The 14,336-nt window shown below is 31.6% G+C and overlaps 2 protein-coding genes across 3 annotated transcripts; both read left to right on the top strand.

Annotated features, from left to right (window-relative positions):
- The first annotated feature begins 673 nt into the window (after positions 1 to 673).
- Positions 674 to 9,344, top strand: LOC123709299 (serpin B4). The gene is made up of 8 exons (XM_045660516.1): positions 674 to 787; positions 1,209 to 1,246; positions 5,515 to 5,636; positions 5,965 to 6,610; positions 7,165 to 7,364; positions 7,449 to 7,634; positions 8,114 to 8,252; positions 8,640 to 9,344. Exons 2-8 carry the CDS (start codon positions 1,228 to 1,230, stop codon positions 8,795 to 8,797), a joined length of 1,470 nt encoding a protein of 489 aa, XP_045516472.1. The 5' UTR covers positions 674 to 787; positions 1,209 to 1,227; the 3' UTR covers positions 8,798 to 9,344.
- A 711-nt stretch (positions 9,345 to 10,055) lies between these two features.
- LOC123709301 lies at positions 10,056 to 14,264 on the top strand. Of its 2 annotated transcripts, XM_045660518.1 has the most exons (5): positions 10,058 to 10,674; positions 11,205 to 11,350; positions 12,029 to 12,259; positions 12,747 to 12,985; positions 13,591 to 14,264. In XM_045660518.1, the coding sequence occupies exons 1-5, from the start codon at positions 10,197 to 10,199 to the stop codon at positions 13,805 to 13,807; spliced, it is 1,311 nt and encodes a 436-aa protein (XP_045516474.1). In that variant the 5' UTR covers positions 10,058 to 10,196; the 3' UTR covers positions 13,808 to 14,264. The 2 variants fall into 2 exon arrangements, with proteins under 2 accessions (XP_045516476.1, XP_045516474.1); XM_045660520.1 differs by lacking the exon at positions 12,747 to 12,985 and having other exon boundaries at positions 10,056 to 10,674; positions 13,591 to 13,778.
- The last annotated feature ends 72 nt before the right edge of the window (positions 14,265 to 14,336 follow it).

Raw genomic sequence — 14,336 nt, 5'->3', positions numbered from 1 at the left:
TTTTTCTTCCTTTTTTTCACTCTACATTGCTATAATATTAATCTAGTTTATTATTATTAATATTTTATACAAATCATATTATACGCAGTATCTGTCTTTTGTCGGTAGTAGTATATTAACAACGTGTTATACATTTTAATGTATACTTATCGTTTTAGGGGCATAATAAACATGATTATATTGTCGAACACTTGAGTACAAAGTAAGGAAAATGTCGTAAAAGTGTAAGAATGCTAAAAAACATTATGCATTAAATTCTGATTGCACGCTGCTTTTATTATGACTTTGAAAAGGTATTTTTATTTTTGTCCTTATTTTTTTATTTCTTACTCTCATTGTAGGTAAATATGTTTAAAGTGTTTCAACAACATATTTGTTGTATTTTTTATATATTGCTATATATTATAAGAAGTAATAAATAAAAATTGGCTGATGTTATGAAAACTGAATAAAAGATATTTCCAAATTAAAAGTTGTACAGATACATATTGCGACTGTATTTTAACAGCAGGCGTATTAATGCTATAATGTGTAATTTGATAGGAAATAAAAATCGTTAACAGAAATACTGAGTTCTGTTAACTTTTTGTTTTAATTTTTAACTTCTTGTCCAAGACATCTGATGAGATTATTGTTTTAAATATAACTGTTTAAATATCGATATAAAGCAAGGTGCGGCGTCTTCCGTGAACGTCATTCTCCATCGAGCACAGCGTATAAACGGCCGTGCTTTGCCGCGCAATTTGACATTTTAGTGGTTTTTTTTATTATCGTCTACAGCCAGCACGTAAGTTTTATTTATTTATAATTTCGCTTTACGTAAAATATCTTCCTTATATTTGGAAAAGTGCACATAATTTTTTCCCAATGTTTAAGAACTACAAAAAATGTATAATGCTTTAAGTTCCTTTTTAAGATCATGTTGTCTCATCCTCTATATGAAGGTCAAGGACACATCGAGGCAATATATCTAAATAAATAATAAGATGATATCACTATAAAATTATGTTCAAATACATACCAAGATATTATCGAGTAATAGATGTGGTAATTCGCGTGCATATGAACTCATCACTGTGTATAATATGCCTCAGTATATTTTCTAACAATTTTAGCATCCTAAATACGGTACAAAAATAAAGTAAGTACGTATGTAAGGTACATTAATGTACGGTACATTTAAAAAAAATGTTTATTTTCTTTTTCAGACATTGGCTGTAAGAAGTGATGAAGACATTTGTTATAGGTGAGTCTTTGGTATTTGTATAATATTGTTGAGATTATTATAAGGCAAACATTTTTTTATAAAAAAAAACGAAATTCTATGCCAACAAAAATCTATGTCACGGAAAACAGCAAACTATAGAGTGGCGTTATACTACAACAAAGTTGGAAAAATATTATAATTAAAATATGAATTATTCAAAGCTTGTAAATTATTACTCATGATTAATTTATTATATTTATACGCATTTAATAGTTTATCTCTATTATGAGAATTTAATAATCATATTTATTATATTAACTGACATTTTTACACATCATTTATTGGCAAGTATACGCTATTGATTTAATCTGTTTAAAAATTATTTTATAAATACGTTTTAAATATATTTACTCCTGTAATATAACAACCATGACACTGGTTTCAAGAAGTTTTAAACTATTAATTCTGTAAAAGAAGAAAATTTTAGAACCCAATTTTATGTTATTACCCAATATATATATATATATTTTTTTTTTTAAATTCAAATTGGTATAAGACTAATTCCATAAACTTAATATTTCATAAAACTTTACAATAGGTTATAAGGTTCTAAGAAATCTCTTCCCTGTTTATTGACAAAAGAATTGGTTAATGGATGTCAGAATATACAAGATTTACATTTGAACAGCTTGTCTTATTCACGGTATATGTGTAGTTTTGTTAGTAGTGGTCATTAAACATACCAACTCAACTATAAAGTATGTAGTAAAGGTATTGCTAATCCATATTTGTGGCAGTTACTATAATCTATGGAAACACACATGTATAAAGTCATTTCCGTACGTAAATAATTTTTTAAATTAATATTAAATTACATAATAAATAAAATACCATACTTTAGGATCAAGACAAGCAAAACTTCACAGATATCATTTTCTGTGTTTCTTGTTACATAAATCTGTATGACTGCGTTACAATTTGTACGAGAGAAATAATTTAACAGTATGACTGCATGAGATTGCTTTCCCAGGCATGCGATTGTACGGTTAGCAAAAAGGATTCATTTAAGGATGTTTTTGAAAACAAGAACTTTTTTAACTACACGACTTTCTGACATACACTTTGAAACAATAATTATTATATAAATAGGATTTAAATAAAAAAATACAGTTAATAATTTATTTTTATATGTTTATGGCCTTTTCATATTCTTATTTATAACCACGAAGCCTTTAAAATGTTTTTTCTATTAATTTAAATACATCAACTACGGTTTCTAACTTTTGATGTAAGGGATTGTTTCCCTAGTCTAGACTTGAGATGACATACAATATATTTTTGACATACGGGGACCATAGGTCGCTGTTTAGTCTCATTTCTGAATATCACCCTAAGATTATGAGTAGAAACTTAGCGTCTGCCTCTTGATGAGGAAAAATAGATTCAGTAACAGACTGACGGTACATGAAGTACAATACTCAATAGAGTAGGGTCAGTTAAGTGCGTTCACCGCACAGTACCGTGCTTTACGCTTTTAACACTTCCAATGAACCTTAAAATCATATTGTAGAATTTTTACTTTGATGATCTAAGTCAAGCTTGGGGCTTAGACAAGATGCCTTAACAGTGGTGTTAACTTAATTTGTATGAAAATGACAGTTCGTGTCGACAAAGTTTCATACAAATTTAGTTTTCGACTTTCTACATACACTACTGTTAAGTCATCTTGACTAAAACCCCTTGTTATGATCTAGCATTGTCGAAACACTTAGCGAATAATAAACTTCATAATATTGTTTTGTGGATGAACGATAATTTTTAGCAGAGCCTTTCGTAACTTTACACAATTGTGTAAAGTTTATAAAAATACTAATATGTATTATGAATGCGGCTTTACAAATATAGGCATACAAATATTTCTCTTAATGAACGTGCAGTTTTATAACAATACCGACCGGCAAAGCACTTGCGAGCCTCTTGGCCTATTGCCCCAAAAATCAAAGAAAAAACATCTTCTTAAAATCTTATTAAAGTAGTTTAACAGATCGGATATACTTTGTATTTTTTTGGTCAAACTTTTTAAAATTGCTATTTTTCCTATTAAAAGTTTAAATCCTCTGTATACTCTTAACTTATTGTACAAAATTATGCGTCAAAACGCTTCATTGAAGTTGGAAGTTACCGTGTATCCGGTGACTTTCTTAGAAATTCATCGGTGCGTATCTACAGATATTATAATATCATAAATGACAATACGCATGATTGGCATGCAGTCTGCATCGCAACGTATCTTTATGGTGACTCTTGAATCTTAACAAGGTATTATGTTTATTTGTAATAGACAAACTCGCATTAAATTAAACAATAAAATTATAGAGTCTTTTGTAACAAGTATGAAAAATTAACACATTTCTACTATAATATATTGGTCTAATTGAAAAACAAAATAACCTTCGTTTTGTAGAAATTCTCTACTCAGATATTAACAGTAACTATTACTAATACATTCGTTTCTCATAAAGGATGTGCGCCGCATAGTTGACATTCTGGGGTAATTAGATATAAATTACTGTATAATTTCTGTGGATAATTAGTTGAACATACTTAACAGATGGTTACAGAAAAAAGCTAAAACTAAACAGGAGAGAGCTGTTTGTGTAAAATATTTCAATATGTTTCCATTTACACAGCGGTTATAAATTAAACAATTATTACAATACGTCCCTAAAACTAATGAGGTTATTTGTTTAAAATTCCATGTATTAATATGACTAAATATCTGTTCTTTAATAGTATTGTTTTAGACATCTATATTAATATATTAAAACGTAAAGAACAATAAACACCCAAAATTCGTCGAATTAAAAAACACATTGAAGAAAACGCCGTGTAGCGAAATATATTTCGCACTTAGCACGAAGACAAGTGTAGGTTAATGTGTTTTAATTAATAACATGAAGTCTAGATAGCAATATACCGCTAGAAGACCCAAATACTCTTGCCAAGAACCCGTTGTGTTTACCACGACATGGCACAGTTACCATCAAGGAAGCATTTAATGCGAAGTACAGTTAGTAAGAAATCCCTTTACGAACGTAAATTGGTATGAGTACGATTTGAATCTATTTTTGTTACTGAAAAAATTATGTCTTCATTAGAGATAGTGCTTAACATAAAACTGTATTTAGGAAAAGCGAGCAGCCTAAGCGTGTGACTCTTAATCTCGGTTATGCACCAATAATTTATCTGTACCCAATCAACAATTACTTGTATGTTGATAGAAATTATTGTAAGGAATAACGACATAAATCGAAGACAAGCAAGGAGACACCGACTGGACTATAAAAAATCAAGCATAAATATTTCTTTCTGTTTATAATATTATGAAAACTACGTCTTAGGTATTTTGTGGTCGCCAACGATCTTGATGCTATAAGCGACTTTAAATAAACAAATGAATCTTTACCTGATAATGCATCGAGCAGTATGAAACATCACAAGGAATTGAAATTTTTACCGAAATTTCTAATGTCCATGAAGGAAATTTTAATAACTGTTGTGTGAAAATTAAATGAAAAAAGATGAGAAGTAAAGACTACTTTAAATAAATGAACGGCGCTACAATCTTTATTTTTAGCCTCGGCCTCAAATTTCTGTATCTGTTTCATTATCACCTGATTGCCTATTAGTTAATCAGCCTTCTATGCCTGACGCACGTTGTCGACTTTTTGGGTCTAATGCAAGCCGGTGATGTTTTCCTTCACAGTTCGAGCGAATGTTAAATGCACAATTAGAAAGAATGTGCATTGGTTCACAGCAGGGGATCGAACCTACGACCTCAGGGATGAGAGTCGCACGCTGAAGCCACTAGGCCAACACTGCTCTTTATTTTAACTAACCAAATTTTAATATTGGCTAAAATATCTTTTTATCTAATATTAAATTTAATTATATTATAACGATAGTGTTTACCTACTTCCTCATTCAAAATGTATGGAAAATAACAGAATGTAGTCGAGGGCCTGCCTCAATAATATCAACTAAACGATTAGGCCTACATACACCTTCATACATACAATATTTTCTGAAGTATAACACAAGAAACATGTTTACGGTATACTTGTATACCATACCGTCTTAAACATTATTATTTCCTTACAAACATGTTTTTGTAAGGTAAGTTGTTTCCGAAATTCTGTGACTAAGATATAAATTAGAACTAAAAGTGAACAAAATAATTTATAAAATGGCTTTTAATTATAATCATTGTTTTCGTGGTATTAGTTATGAAAGCTTTTAAATTTTAGTCCTGGTGATCTGTATTGGCTTATCTTCGGCAAGATGGCTACGACGTGGGAAAGCAAATCAACCCAAAGAAACTAGCTTTATTGGAGAGGCTACCAATGAACTGTCAACAGCACTATTACAGGTAATGTTATTTTTAAAACTGTACTTGTTTCTTGTTTTCTTTTAGTATGCAAATAACTGATCAGCCTTTTGTGCCTGACATACGCTATCAATTTTTTGGTCTAAGAATTGTCGTGTCATTGTGTGTTTGTATTATTAAATTGAGTAAGAAAACATTAAATACGCACTCAGAAAGAAAAAAAGTCTACGTCTAATGCACACGTTCAAGCCACTAGGTCAGTACTCGTCATAGATACTAATAATAATCTAGTGGCACTACAATCCTATGTATATTATTTGATAATTGTTCACTTGTAAGTTATATGTTGATTTTTTTTAATGATTTTCAGGGCTACATTGATGACACTAACAACATTGTGTTTTCTCCCCTGGGCTATTCATCTATTCTTGCAATTTTGGCTGAGGGCGCCCAAGGAGAAACTAAAGATCAGTTGGTGAATGCACTTCATCTCCCCAAAGATGAGAAACTTATCAGAAAGAATTATCGCTACATAATGGAAAGATTAAAATACACAAATAAATTTGAATACAACAAACCTGAGTTACAAAATTATTTCTATGTGTACAAAAACTACTCTATCAATGAAGACTATAAGAAAATACTGCAAGAATTCTACTTAACAGATGTAAGATCTGTAGAAAGATATTCAAACCTCGGTGAAGATGAGGAAGACAAAAAAATGCAAGATATCGAACCTCCAAACGAAAATGAGGAGAAACTCATAACATATGCTGTTGAAGATAAACCAGAGAAAATTGATTTATCGCAAATAACTTACAAACCAGCTAAAAATATTAAAGAACAAATTAAATTAGTCAAAATTTCTAACGAAGAAGTAAGTAACGATGAAGAAGAGACCATGGTAGCTGATGAAGCTAGGAACCATATTAGAAACCAACGCGTGCTCATGAACAAAAATGATATTGCTTCAAGTATTTCTGTAAATGGTGTTGGGAAAAAGGACAGTGATCCAAGTATGTTATTGTATACTATTAATTTTATCATCTTAACTATTAGTAGTATTTCAGAAAGTATTTTTGGCAATTGTTGCTAAGTACTGTCGTTTTATTGGTTTCCTTTTGTAACATTTCCTTTTCTGACTTTTGGAATTTCCGTTACGCATACCCTCCTCATAGCGTGTAGGATTATGAGATGTTCATACCATCTAAAACTCCAAGGACCCTCGCTATGGAAGGGGACAGGTAACAGCAAGCTTTTTCGCTGCCGTATGATATTTCACATTGACAAGTTACGTGCCGTTACCAATATGCTACAGCAGTACAGTTATATTTTTGGTATAATTAACAGTTCTTAACTATATGCCGAATGTAGATGGGATATAAAGCATTAAAAGTATATCCCGCAAATAGCTGTTAAATCTCGCTCTCTCTCGCTAGCTCTCGAAAATGAATAACAATGACAAAACGTTGTATGACTACTTGAGGCTTTTAAGACGTTTTGAATTATAATATAATATACTCTTTAAAACAAAACGCAAAACTTTATATGAAGCTTATATAATTTTCAGAATCAACCTCAATTATGATAATCTTCAACGGTATGTACTTCAGAGGCTCATGGAAGAAGCCGTTTGATGTCATTGAACCTGGTCTATTCTATAAATCCAACTCTGTGAAGAAACATGTAATGATGATGAAGACTAGAGGAAAATTTATGACTGGATCGTTGCCGGAGTTGGATAGTGAGGCACTGCTTCTGCCGTATGATGTAATTTTTTAAAATATTTTTTCTTTGCTAGTATGATTTTTATGAAAGTAAGAATTACCATACATTGTTCTTTATATATTCTAGGGTGATAGATACGCTTTACTAGTAGTAAATCCAAGATCCCGAGACGGTCTCATGAGACTAACAGCAGACCTTCCATCGGCTTCTATTTCTGAGATCAAGGATAGTCTTTTTGAAGAGGATCTTCAAGTGTCACTGCCGTCTTTCTACGTCAGTACTACTACGAAACCCGTCGCTGCTTTAGCTAAGGTACTTTTAGCGAACATAATCATGCGGTCGTAAAATTACTATGTCATGAAATAATCTTAAACTTCAGCGAGGATTGAGGCTAGATTTTTCTTTCAATGATGATTAAGTATACATATAAAAGTCCAATATAAAACCCAAGTAAGGTTGTAAAAAAAGGTATTATTAAAATTTTTAGGTATTTGTACTAACTAGATGGTATGTCAAGGTAGGGTTGACACAACACAACCTTATAAAACCTACATTATAAAGTCCAGTTGTACAATATGTTTACCAGTGTATTTGTTACGTAGAAAAAAACTACGTACGTTTTTTTCTTATACCTCTTGTTAGCAACCTCTTCACTATATATGTGTATGCGTTGGAAGTACAGTTGTTATAATAGTTAATTAATAATTGTGTACCTATTTAGTGGGTAGTTAACACATAAAATATACGAAGTGGAAGTCGCACATTAAAATTGAATAATTTTGAAATTGCAGTTTGGTGTAAGCCGAATATTTGGCCGTGACGCAGAACTATCGGGAATATCATCTAAGGAAGGGCTGTTCGTTCAGGAACTGGTTCAGAATGTTGTCGTGAGGGTAGACAATACTAATTCATCTGCGTCGCTTATAGCCGGTTTGTATTGTCTTAATCAGAGTCAAACTTACCGCGAACTTAGCCTAGCTCCTGTCTAAATGCATAACGTGTTTGATATACTGGAATCACAGTACACGTAGAAACTTGACTAAGCTAAAGTACTTTTTCGTCTCTTTCTCTCAAATGCTGTTTATGCTATTCTGAAAAGAGAGAGATGACTACTTTGGTTACGAGGCTACGGTTCAATAAGACAGATTTAGAATAATAATGAAAAATTTAATTTGTAAATATTTAAACTACCAGTCACGAAGACCAACGTATAACTCAGATTACTGTAACTGTAATCTCGATCAGTTTTCTTTCAGTAATAAGCCTTTTGTGTCTGTTAAATATAGAATTTACTAACACCATGTGTATTTATTATAGCGAGCGATGTTGTGGAGCTCAAGAATGCACCTTCGACCGAGCCACGGCGTTTCTGCGTTGAACATCCGTTTGTGTTTTACATCATTGACTGCTCGGATAATTTAGTTGTTGTTGCTGGAAAGGTCAATGACCCTGAACCACCTAATGATAATTTTTAAAGTGTCTTAATTTGAAGAAAGCTCTTTGGTTGTTATAACTTATGCCTGTGCAGTTATATCTGTATTTAGTTTGGTAATACCAAACTTAAAGAAAATTTGAGATTTATCAACGAGCAGCTAAGATAACATTTTTTATGTCTCCTTATTTATAGTCAGCTTTATATACAAGTAGTGTAGTCCAAACTCCAATAGATTAAATAACGTCCGTGACTAATCGAGTTAAAATAAATCACAGTTCTCAAAAATAAAAAGTTATATATTACGTTACTAACACATCTACAATATGTTTTTGTACACTCCTGCGCTTGTACAATTTGCAAGACAGGCTTAGGGTTTAGAATTAACAATTACTAGGTATAATTTATTTCAATAATTTTTAAGACTTATCACAATAGTGTAATATACATTGTGATAAGTTATAAAATGACTGAAATGTAGATGTTGGGTTATAACCAGAAGCATTTGATAGTGAAAAAGTACACTTTAATTTTAGTTTGTTGTAAGTTATTTAAGATATGTGATTTTAAGGTTAAATTATTTATTTTCTTATGTTTGTTTTATTTCGATACTTCATTCAAGTAGTTAATTATAGTTAATCAATGCTATATAATATGCCTGTATTATTCTCCCTAGATATATATGATAAATCAGAAATAACTATGTGTGAAAAAAATAGTTTTTTTTATCAAGGCCACCAATATAATGATTATGGATTCTTTTAATTTTTTACAAGTTTAGGTTAGTTAAAAGTATCGGATTTGACTTAGCTCGGGATTGCCCTTAATGTTTTTGTATTGATGAACCACAATTTACTTCACATTTACTTATTAACCAGGTACTGTTTAGTAAGTCAATCATTATGAAATTGAAAGTATTCCTAAAATTGTTATTAAAAAATTTCGGTAACAACAATTGGTGAAATTTAGAAGTACTACAAACTATACCAAAATATATTCTACCAAATATCAAATAGTCGGTGTGAATTGACAATTCTGTATGCCTCCCTTCTTCCTCCACTCTCTATTTTTACCAAATTAAAAGACACAGTTGTTATTTGGAATGTACGAAGTATTAAGTGAAAAGTGAAGTGTTCTAAAACGATATACGAGGTACAGTTTGAAATCGTTTAAAATACGAAATGTCCCTTTAATTTACTGAAATATAAATAGTTTTTAAAGTGTTATCGCTCAAGATGTTAAAAAAAGTCACTTTGATGTAAGTTAATACCATCTTCGATTTTTTTATCTAATAGGGTAGGCTAAAATATTTTTCAACAAAAAGTGTTCTAAGCAGTTAATTTGTGACGTGATTACGCGCTGGACGCATATAACTGTTGCATTGTAGTAAAGTTATAACTGTTACACAAAGACCCCTTTTAAATTTATATTAATTAAGAAAAATGGAACTCACCGATCAGAACAAAACCTCGAAAAAGTTTATTTCAAAAATACCTGTTCCGAAGAAAAGTTTAAAAAAGGAATCACGGCAGCCATTGAAAACATTATTGGATTTAGATTCAAACGTCTCAACAAATATACAAAATTCAATAAATGAAAAGAGGAAAGGGTTACGTAAATCAAATAGTTTTTCTATAGCTGATACGAGATTTGTAACAGTGAGGCACAGTGAAGATGTTAATTGGGGCTTCAGTGTTTTTAACGAAAACGATAATAAAGAAAATGCCACAGAAAAAAAGGAGTTGACTCCATCAACGTTGCCAAAGAACAATCGTGTTAAGAATATAAAGAAAAGTTTGAAAAGACCACACAGTCGAGAACTGCAAGGTGTGGTATCTGTCGCCAAGTCTCTATCGTTTACTGAAGAAGTTCTAATTCCAAAGCGCCTAATAGATAATGCAAATGTAAAAACTCATAAATGTAAGTTATATTTTTTTAGTTATGAATTATGAAATTGTTTAAACTGCATTTACCACGGAAGGTGTTCAGAGGAGTTGTTCGAATTAATACTTGCAGATGAGATTCACAAATTAGACGTCAAGGCCTAATACAAAATTCCACCCGTATCACCTCGACGTCCGTCGTTCCACAACTGATCGTTTTTTTAAGGCAGTTTTTACCGCGCACTACTACTATGTAAATCCAGCTGGCTACTGAAGTACTTCCGAACTTATTTGACTTAGGGTACTTCAGGAAAAAATCATATAAGGCCGTCAACGCACTCGCGAGCCCTCTGGCATTGAGTGTCTATAGGCGGTCTCACTTAACATCAGGTGAGCCTCCTGCCCGTTTACCACCTGTTCTATAAAAGAATGTGTAACTTTGCTATTGAGTTGGTTATTTTATTGCCAATAATATATTTGTATCCAGATTACAACGTTACTAATTTAAATTTAATTTTTATTATCAACAATTGAACTTTGTGTATATTTTGTTTGTTATTTTTATAGTTTCCTGTGATGCGACGTGTAATCGTGTTTATGGAATGGATATATTCACATATTTATTAGAAAAAGAGGAAAAGACGCCGTATCCGACTTTCTTAATTGTGATAAAAAACCGGGCGTTCGCATTGAATTGGCTTGTAGATATAAACGTAAGTTTTTTATTAGATCGCCTTAGAACCTTCACTGCTCACAACTAGAAATAAATATAAAGAACATAATATTTAAAAAAAATTGTGGCATCTATCGCCTACCTGCTATAAGTAATATTAATAAAGCAGTCCGTCTTCCTTGACCTTTTTTGAGGTATCATTTATTAAAAAATCAATTGAGCGTTCATTCCGCTGTTTACTCATTATTCGTCATCGCTTTGTCCCTCGTTTTAGAGATATCTGGTTTAGGAAAATTTCGTCTTGTCTTCAGATTATACTTAGATATTAGAACCTAACAAATTTAGCCTGTAATCAGTGACGCTATAGCCTTCAATTCTCATATTTCTGTTTCTTTATCAACATATATTTTTTCTTAATAGCCAAGTAGGTGATCATCCTTTTGTAATAAATGCCGTTGATTTAAAAGTCTATGCCGGTTTTATCACGATGTTTTCAAAGTTAATTACGCCCTTATAAAAGAAGTCCTTTGGTGTACAGTTTTGATTTATCATGCTCAATCCACTAGGCCAACACTGTTCGTGTGTGTTCATCAGTTTTGAAAGTGCATGTATAATAAAAAACATTACCTTAACTTAATATGTTACTAAAACTAATTTAGTTATATCATATCAAATTATGTTTTTGTTCGTTCTTACAAACTAAGAATATACTCTTTAGAGTACAGGTGACCCAGCGGTCATCCAAACAGCGGCGTGGTACTTCGATACAGTGTTGACAAAACGCAAGCTAAAAGACAACGACCTGCCTGTCGCAATAACTGCATGTTTCTGGATATCAAGAAAGGTTCATGGTAAAGTTTGCACAGCACGCGCGCTTGTCGAGAAGTCCGGCAGCGTTTTTGATGCCGAACATCTATGTACCGTTGAAAAAAGGATTTTGCGGCTGCTGGTAAGGATGTCGATATGATAATCGAGTTTTCCTATGTTAGTTGCTAAGCCAGGTTAATCTTTTTATTTATAAAATAGGGGGCAAACGGGCTGGAGGCTCACTTGTTGTTAAGTGATACCGCCGCCCATGGACACTCTCAATGCCAAAGGGCTCGCGAGTGCGTTGCCGGCATTTTAAGAATTTGTACGCTCTTTTCTTGAAGGACCCTAAGTCGTATTGGTTCGGAGAAAATGTAGTAGTAGATGTAGTACCTGTATATATCATTATCAAAACATGTTAAAATCAATTAAGAAATATTTAGATTTTTAAGTTATGATACTTATTATATACTTTTTAAGCCTATATACAGAAGGTAGTCTGTGATGGCGATTCAGTGAAACTAAAGCCGAAGACCCCCACCTTTTGGTCTCAGAACTTTACTATAATTCTCTCGAAGTAAAACCCCTATTCTCTGCCACACTGCATATGTTAATATGTTTTGTTCTAGAACATTCCACGTCAGCCCGTTGTTCCTCAAGAATTTATAACATATTTAGCTTGGTGGTGTAACAATCAGCACCCAGAGGAGATTTTGTTGTCTGCCTCATTCATATGTCTTTGCGCAATGACTCTAAATTTGGATATGTGCAATGAGTACCCTTCAGTTATCGCTGCAGCGGCCATCAGAACTGCATTATTACTTCTAAAGAAACAACATTTGTCCGAGAAACTTCGAGGATCTTTTGTGTTCGTAAATGATTTGATATTTTTATATAATTCACGTACTATTACGTAAAGTGTAATAGTAAGGGACCTTTTTGAGAGAACGTCACTATATACAACAGGTGGGGCTTTGTATGAAAATGGTCACGAGACGAAGAGGTCCAGAGGAAACGATTAGATACTTACAGTAGTACAAATAGAAACTTGCTTATTCGAACTTATATTAGGAATAGTTATGCTAGAATAAGCTTAGAATAAGGAGATAATTTCTTACTTATATTATTGTATATCTAATTTAATTACACAAACTAACGATTTTCACTGATAAGTACATGTATTGACGAATTATCGTTTGGGGGTTATACTTTGTTCAACCAATGCCGATTTCCTATTAGCACAAATAATTAAAATTAGCAAACGTATTAATACGTTATACTTGAAAACATTCAATTTGAAGCAAACAAACCAATCAAAACAATTAGTAATACTAGACTCGAAGTTTCAAGACCCTAAAATTTAATTTCACTTTATAGGAATTATATCGCATTGATAAATAGATATAACAAATTCTAAATGAATTAGTTATAATCTACAATATGATGTCTCGCAAGTTTTTGTTTTTATTACAGGTATCAAGCTGCTATAATGAAAGACGACAATATAATAGAAGTCTGTATTGCACAAATCGAAACCCTGAAAATGTTATTTACCGATGATTTTGAGTTTACCGCAACGAAAAAACTATTTAAGAACGATTTAAGTATATTAGAAACATTGAAGAATGAATTGAACTATTTGTATCATACAGGGGGTGAGGGCATTGTCAGGGCATTTTTAATGTATTAATATTATAGTTGTAATTGTAGAAATTATTAATTGTTTTAGTTTGGTTATTGCCAAACATATGAGCAAATTAAAGGTCTGTGTAAAATATTTTTATGAAAAGTCTATTTTTTGCTAATTTTAAAAGCAGAATCTTCACGACTTTGTCAAACACATGGTACAACTATTGAACATATTTATTCAACCGGTCAAATTATTAAAAGCTGACATACTATTAAAAGTACCGTCATTTCAAAAATTTAATTGAATTATAAATCAAAACTTATTTGTGAATTCTAGGTGTGTTGTAATAAATGAAACACGTGCTAATTTTTTAAAACTATTTTTAAGTAATTCATGTTAAATGTCAAATTGTTTAAAGATAAAAAGTCTATTTATTTCGGATAAGCCATTTCAATGAAGCAGTGTCAACCTCAACCACTTCAACAATAAATTGATAAATCAGGAAATGTGGAATTAAAATAATGTTCTAATAATTAATTGTAATTTTAATTAAGTTATTTTATTATTAAGTGAATGTGATAAAATAAAA

This window comes from Pieris brassicae, chromosome 5 (assembly GCF_905147105.1).
Source record: "Pieris brassicae chromosome 5, ilPieBrab1.1, whole genome shotgun sequence".
NCBI lineage: Eukaryota > Metazoa > Arthropoda > Insecta > Lepidoptera > Pieridae > Pieris > Pieris brassicae.
The sequence above is the reverse complement of the archived record's forward strand: the minus strand, read 5'-3'. Positions and strand labels throughout refer to the sequence as shown.

Excerpts from the sequence above, each read along its gene's own strand:
- LOC123709299 (XM_045660516.1), top strand. Across the intron at positions 7,365-7,448 it reads CACTGCTTCTGCCGTATGAT|GGTGATAGATACGCTTTACT; the intron begins GTAATTTTTTAA and ends TATATATTCTAG. Across the intron at positions 8,253-8,639 it reads ATCTGCGTCGCTTATAGCCG|CGAGCGATGTTGTGGAGCTC; the intron begins GTTTGTATTGTC and ends TATTTATTATAG.
- LOC123709301 (XM_045660518.1), top strand. The coding sequence starts at position 10,197 with ATGGAACTCACCGATCAGAACAAAACCTCGAAAAAGTTTATTTCAAAA. Across the intron at positions 10,675-11,204 it reads AAATGTAAAAACTCATAAAT|TTTCCTGTGATGCGACGTGT; the intron begins GTAAGTTATATT and ends TTATTTTTATAG. Across the intron at positions 11,351-12,028 it reads ATTGGCTTGTAGATATAAAC|AGTACAGGTGACCCAGCGGT; the intron begins GTAAGTTTTTTA and ends TATACTCTTTAG.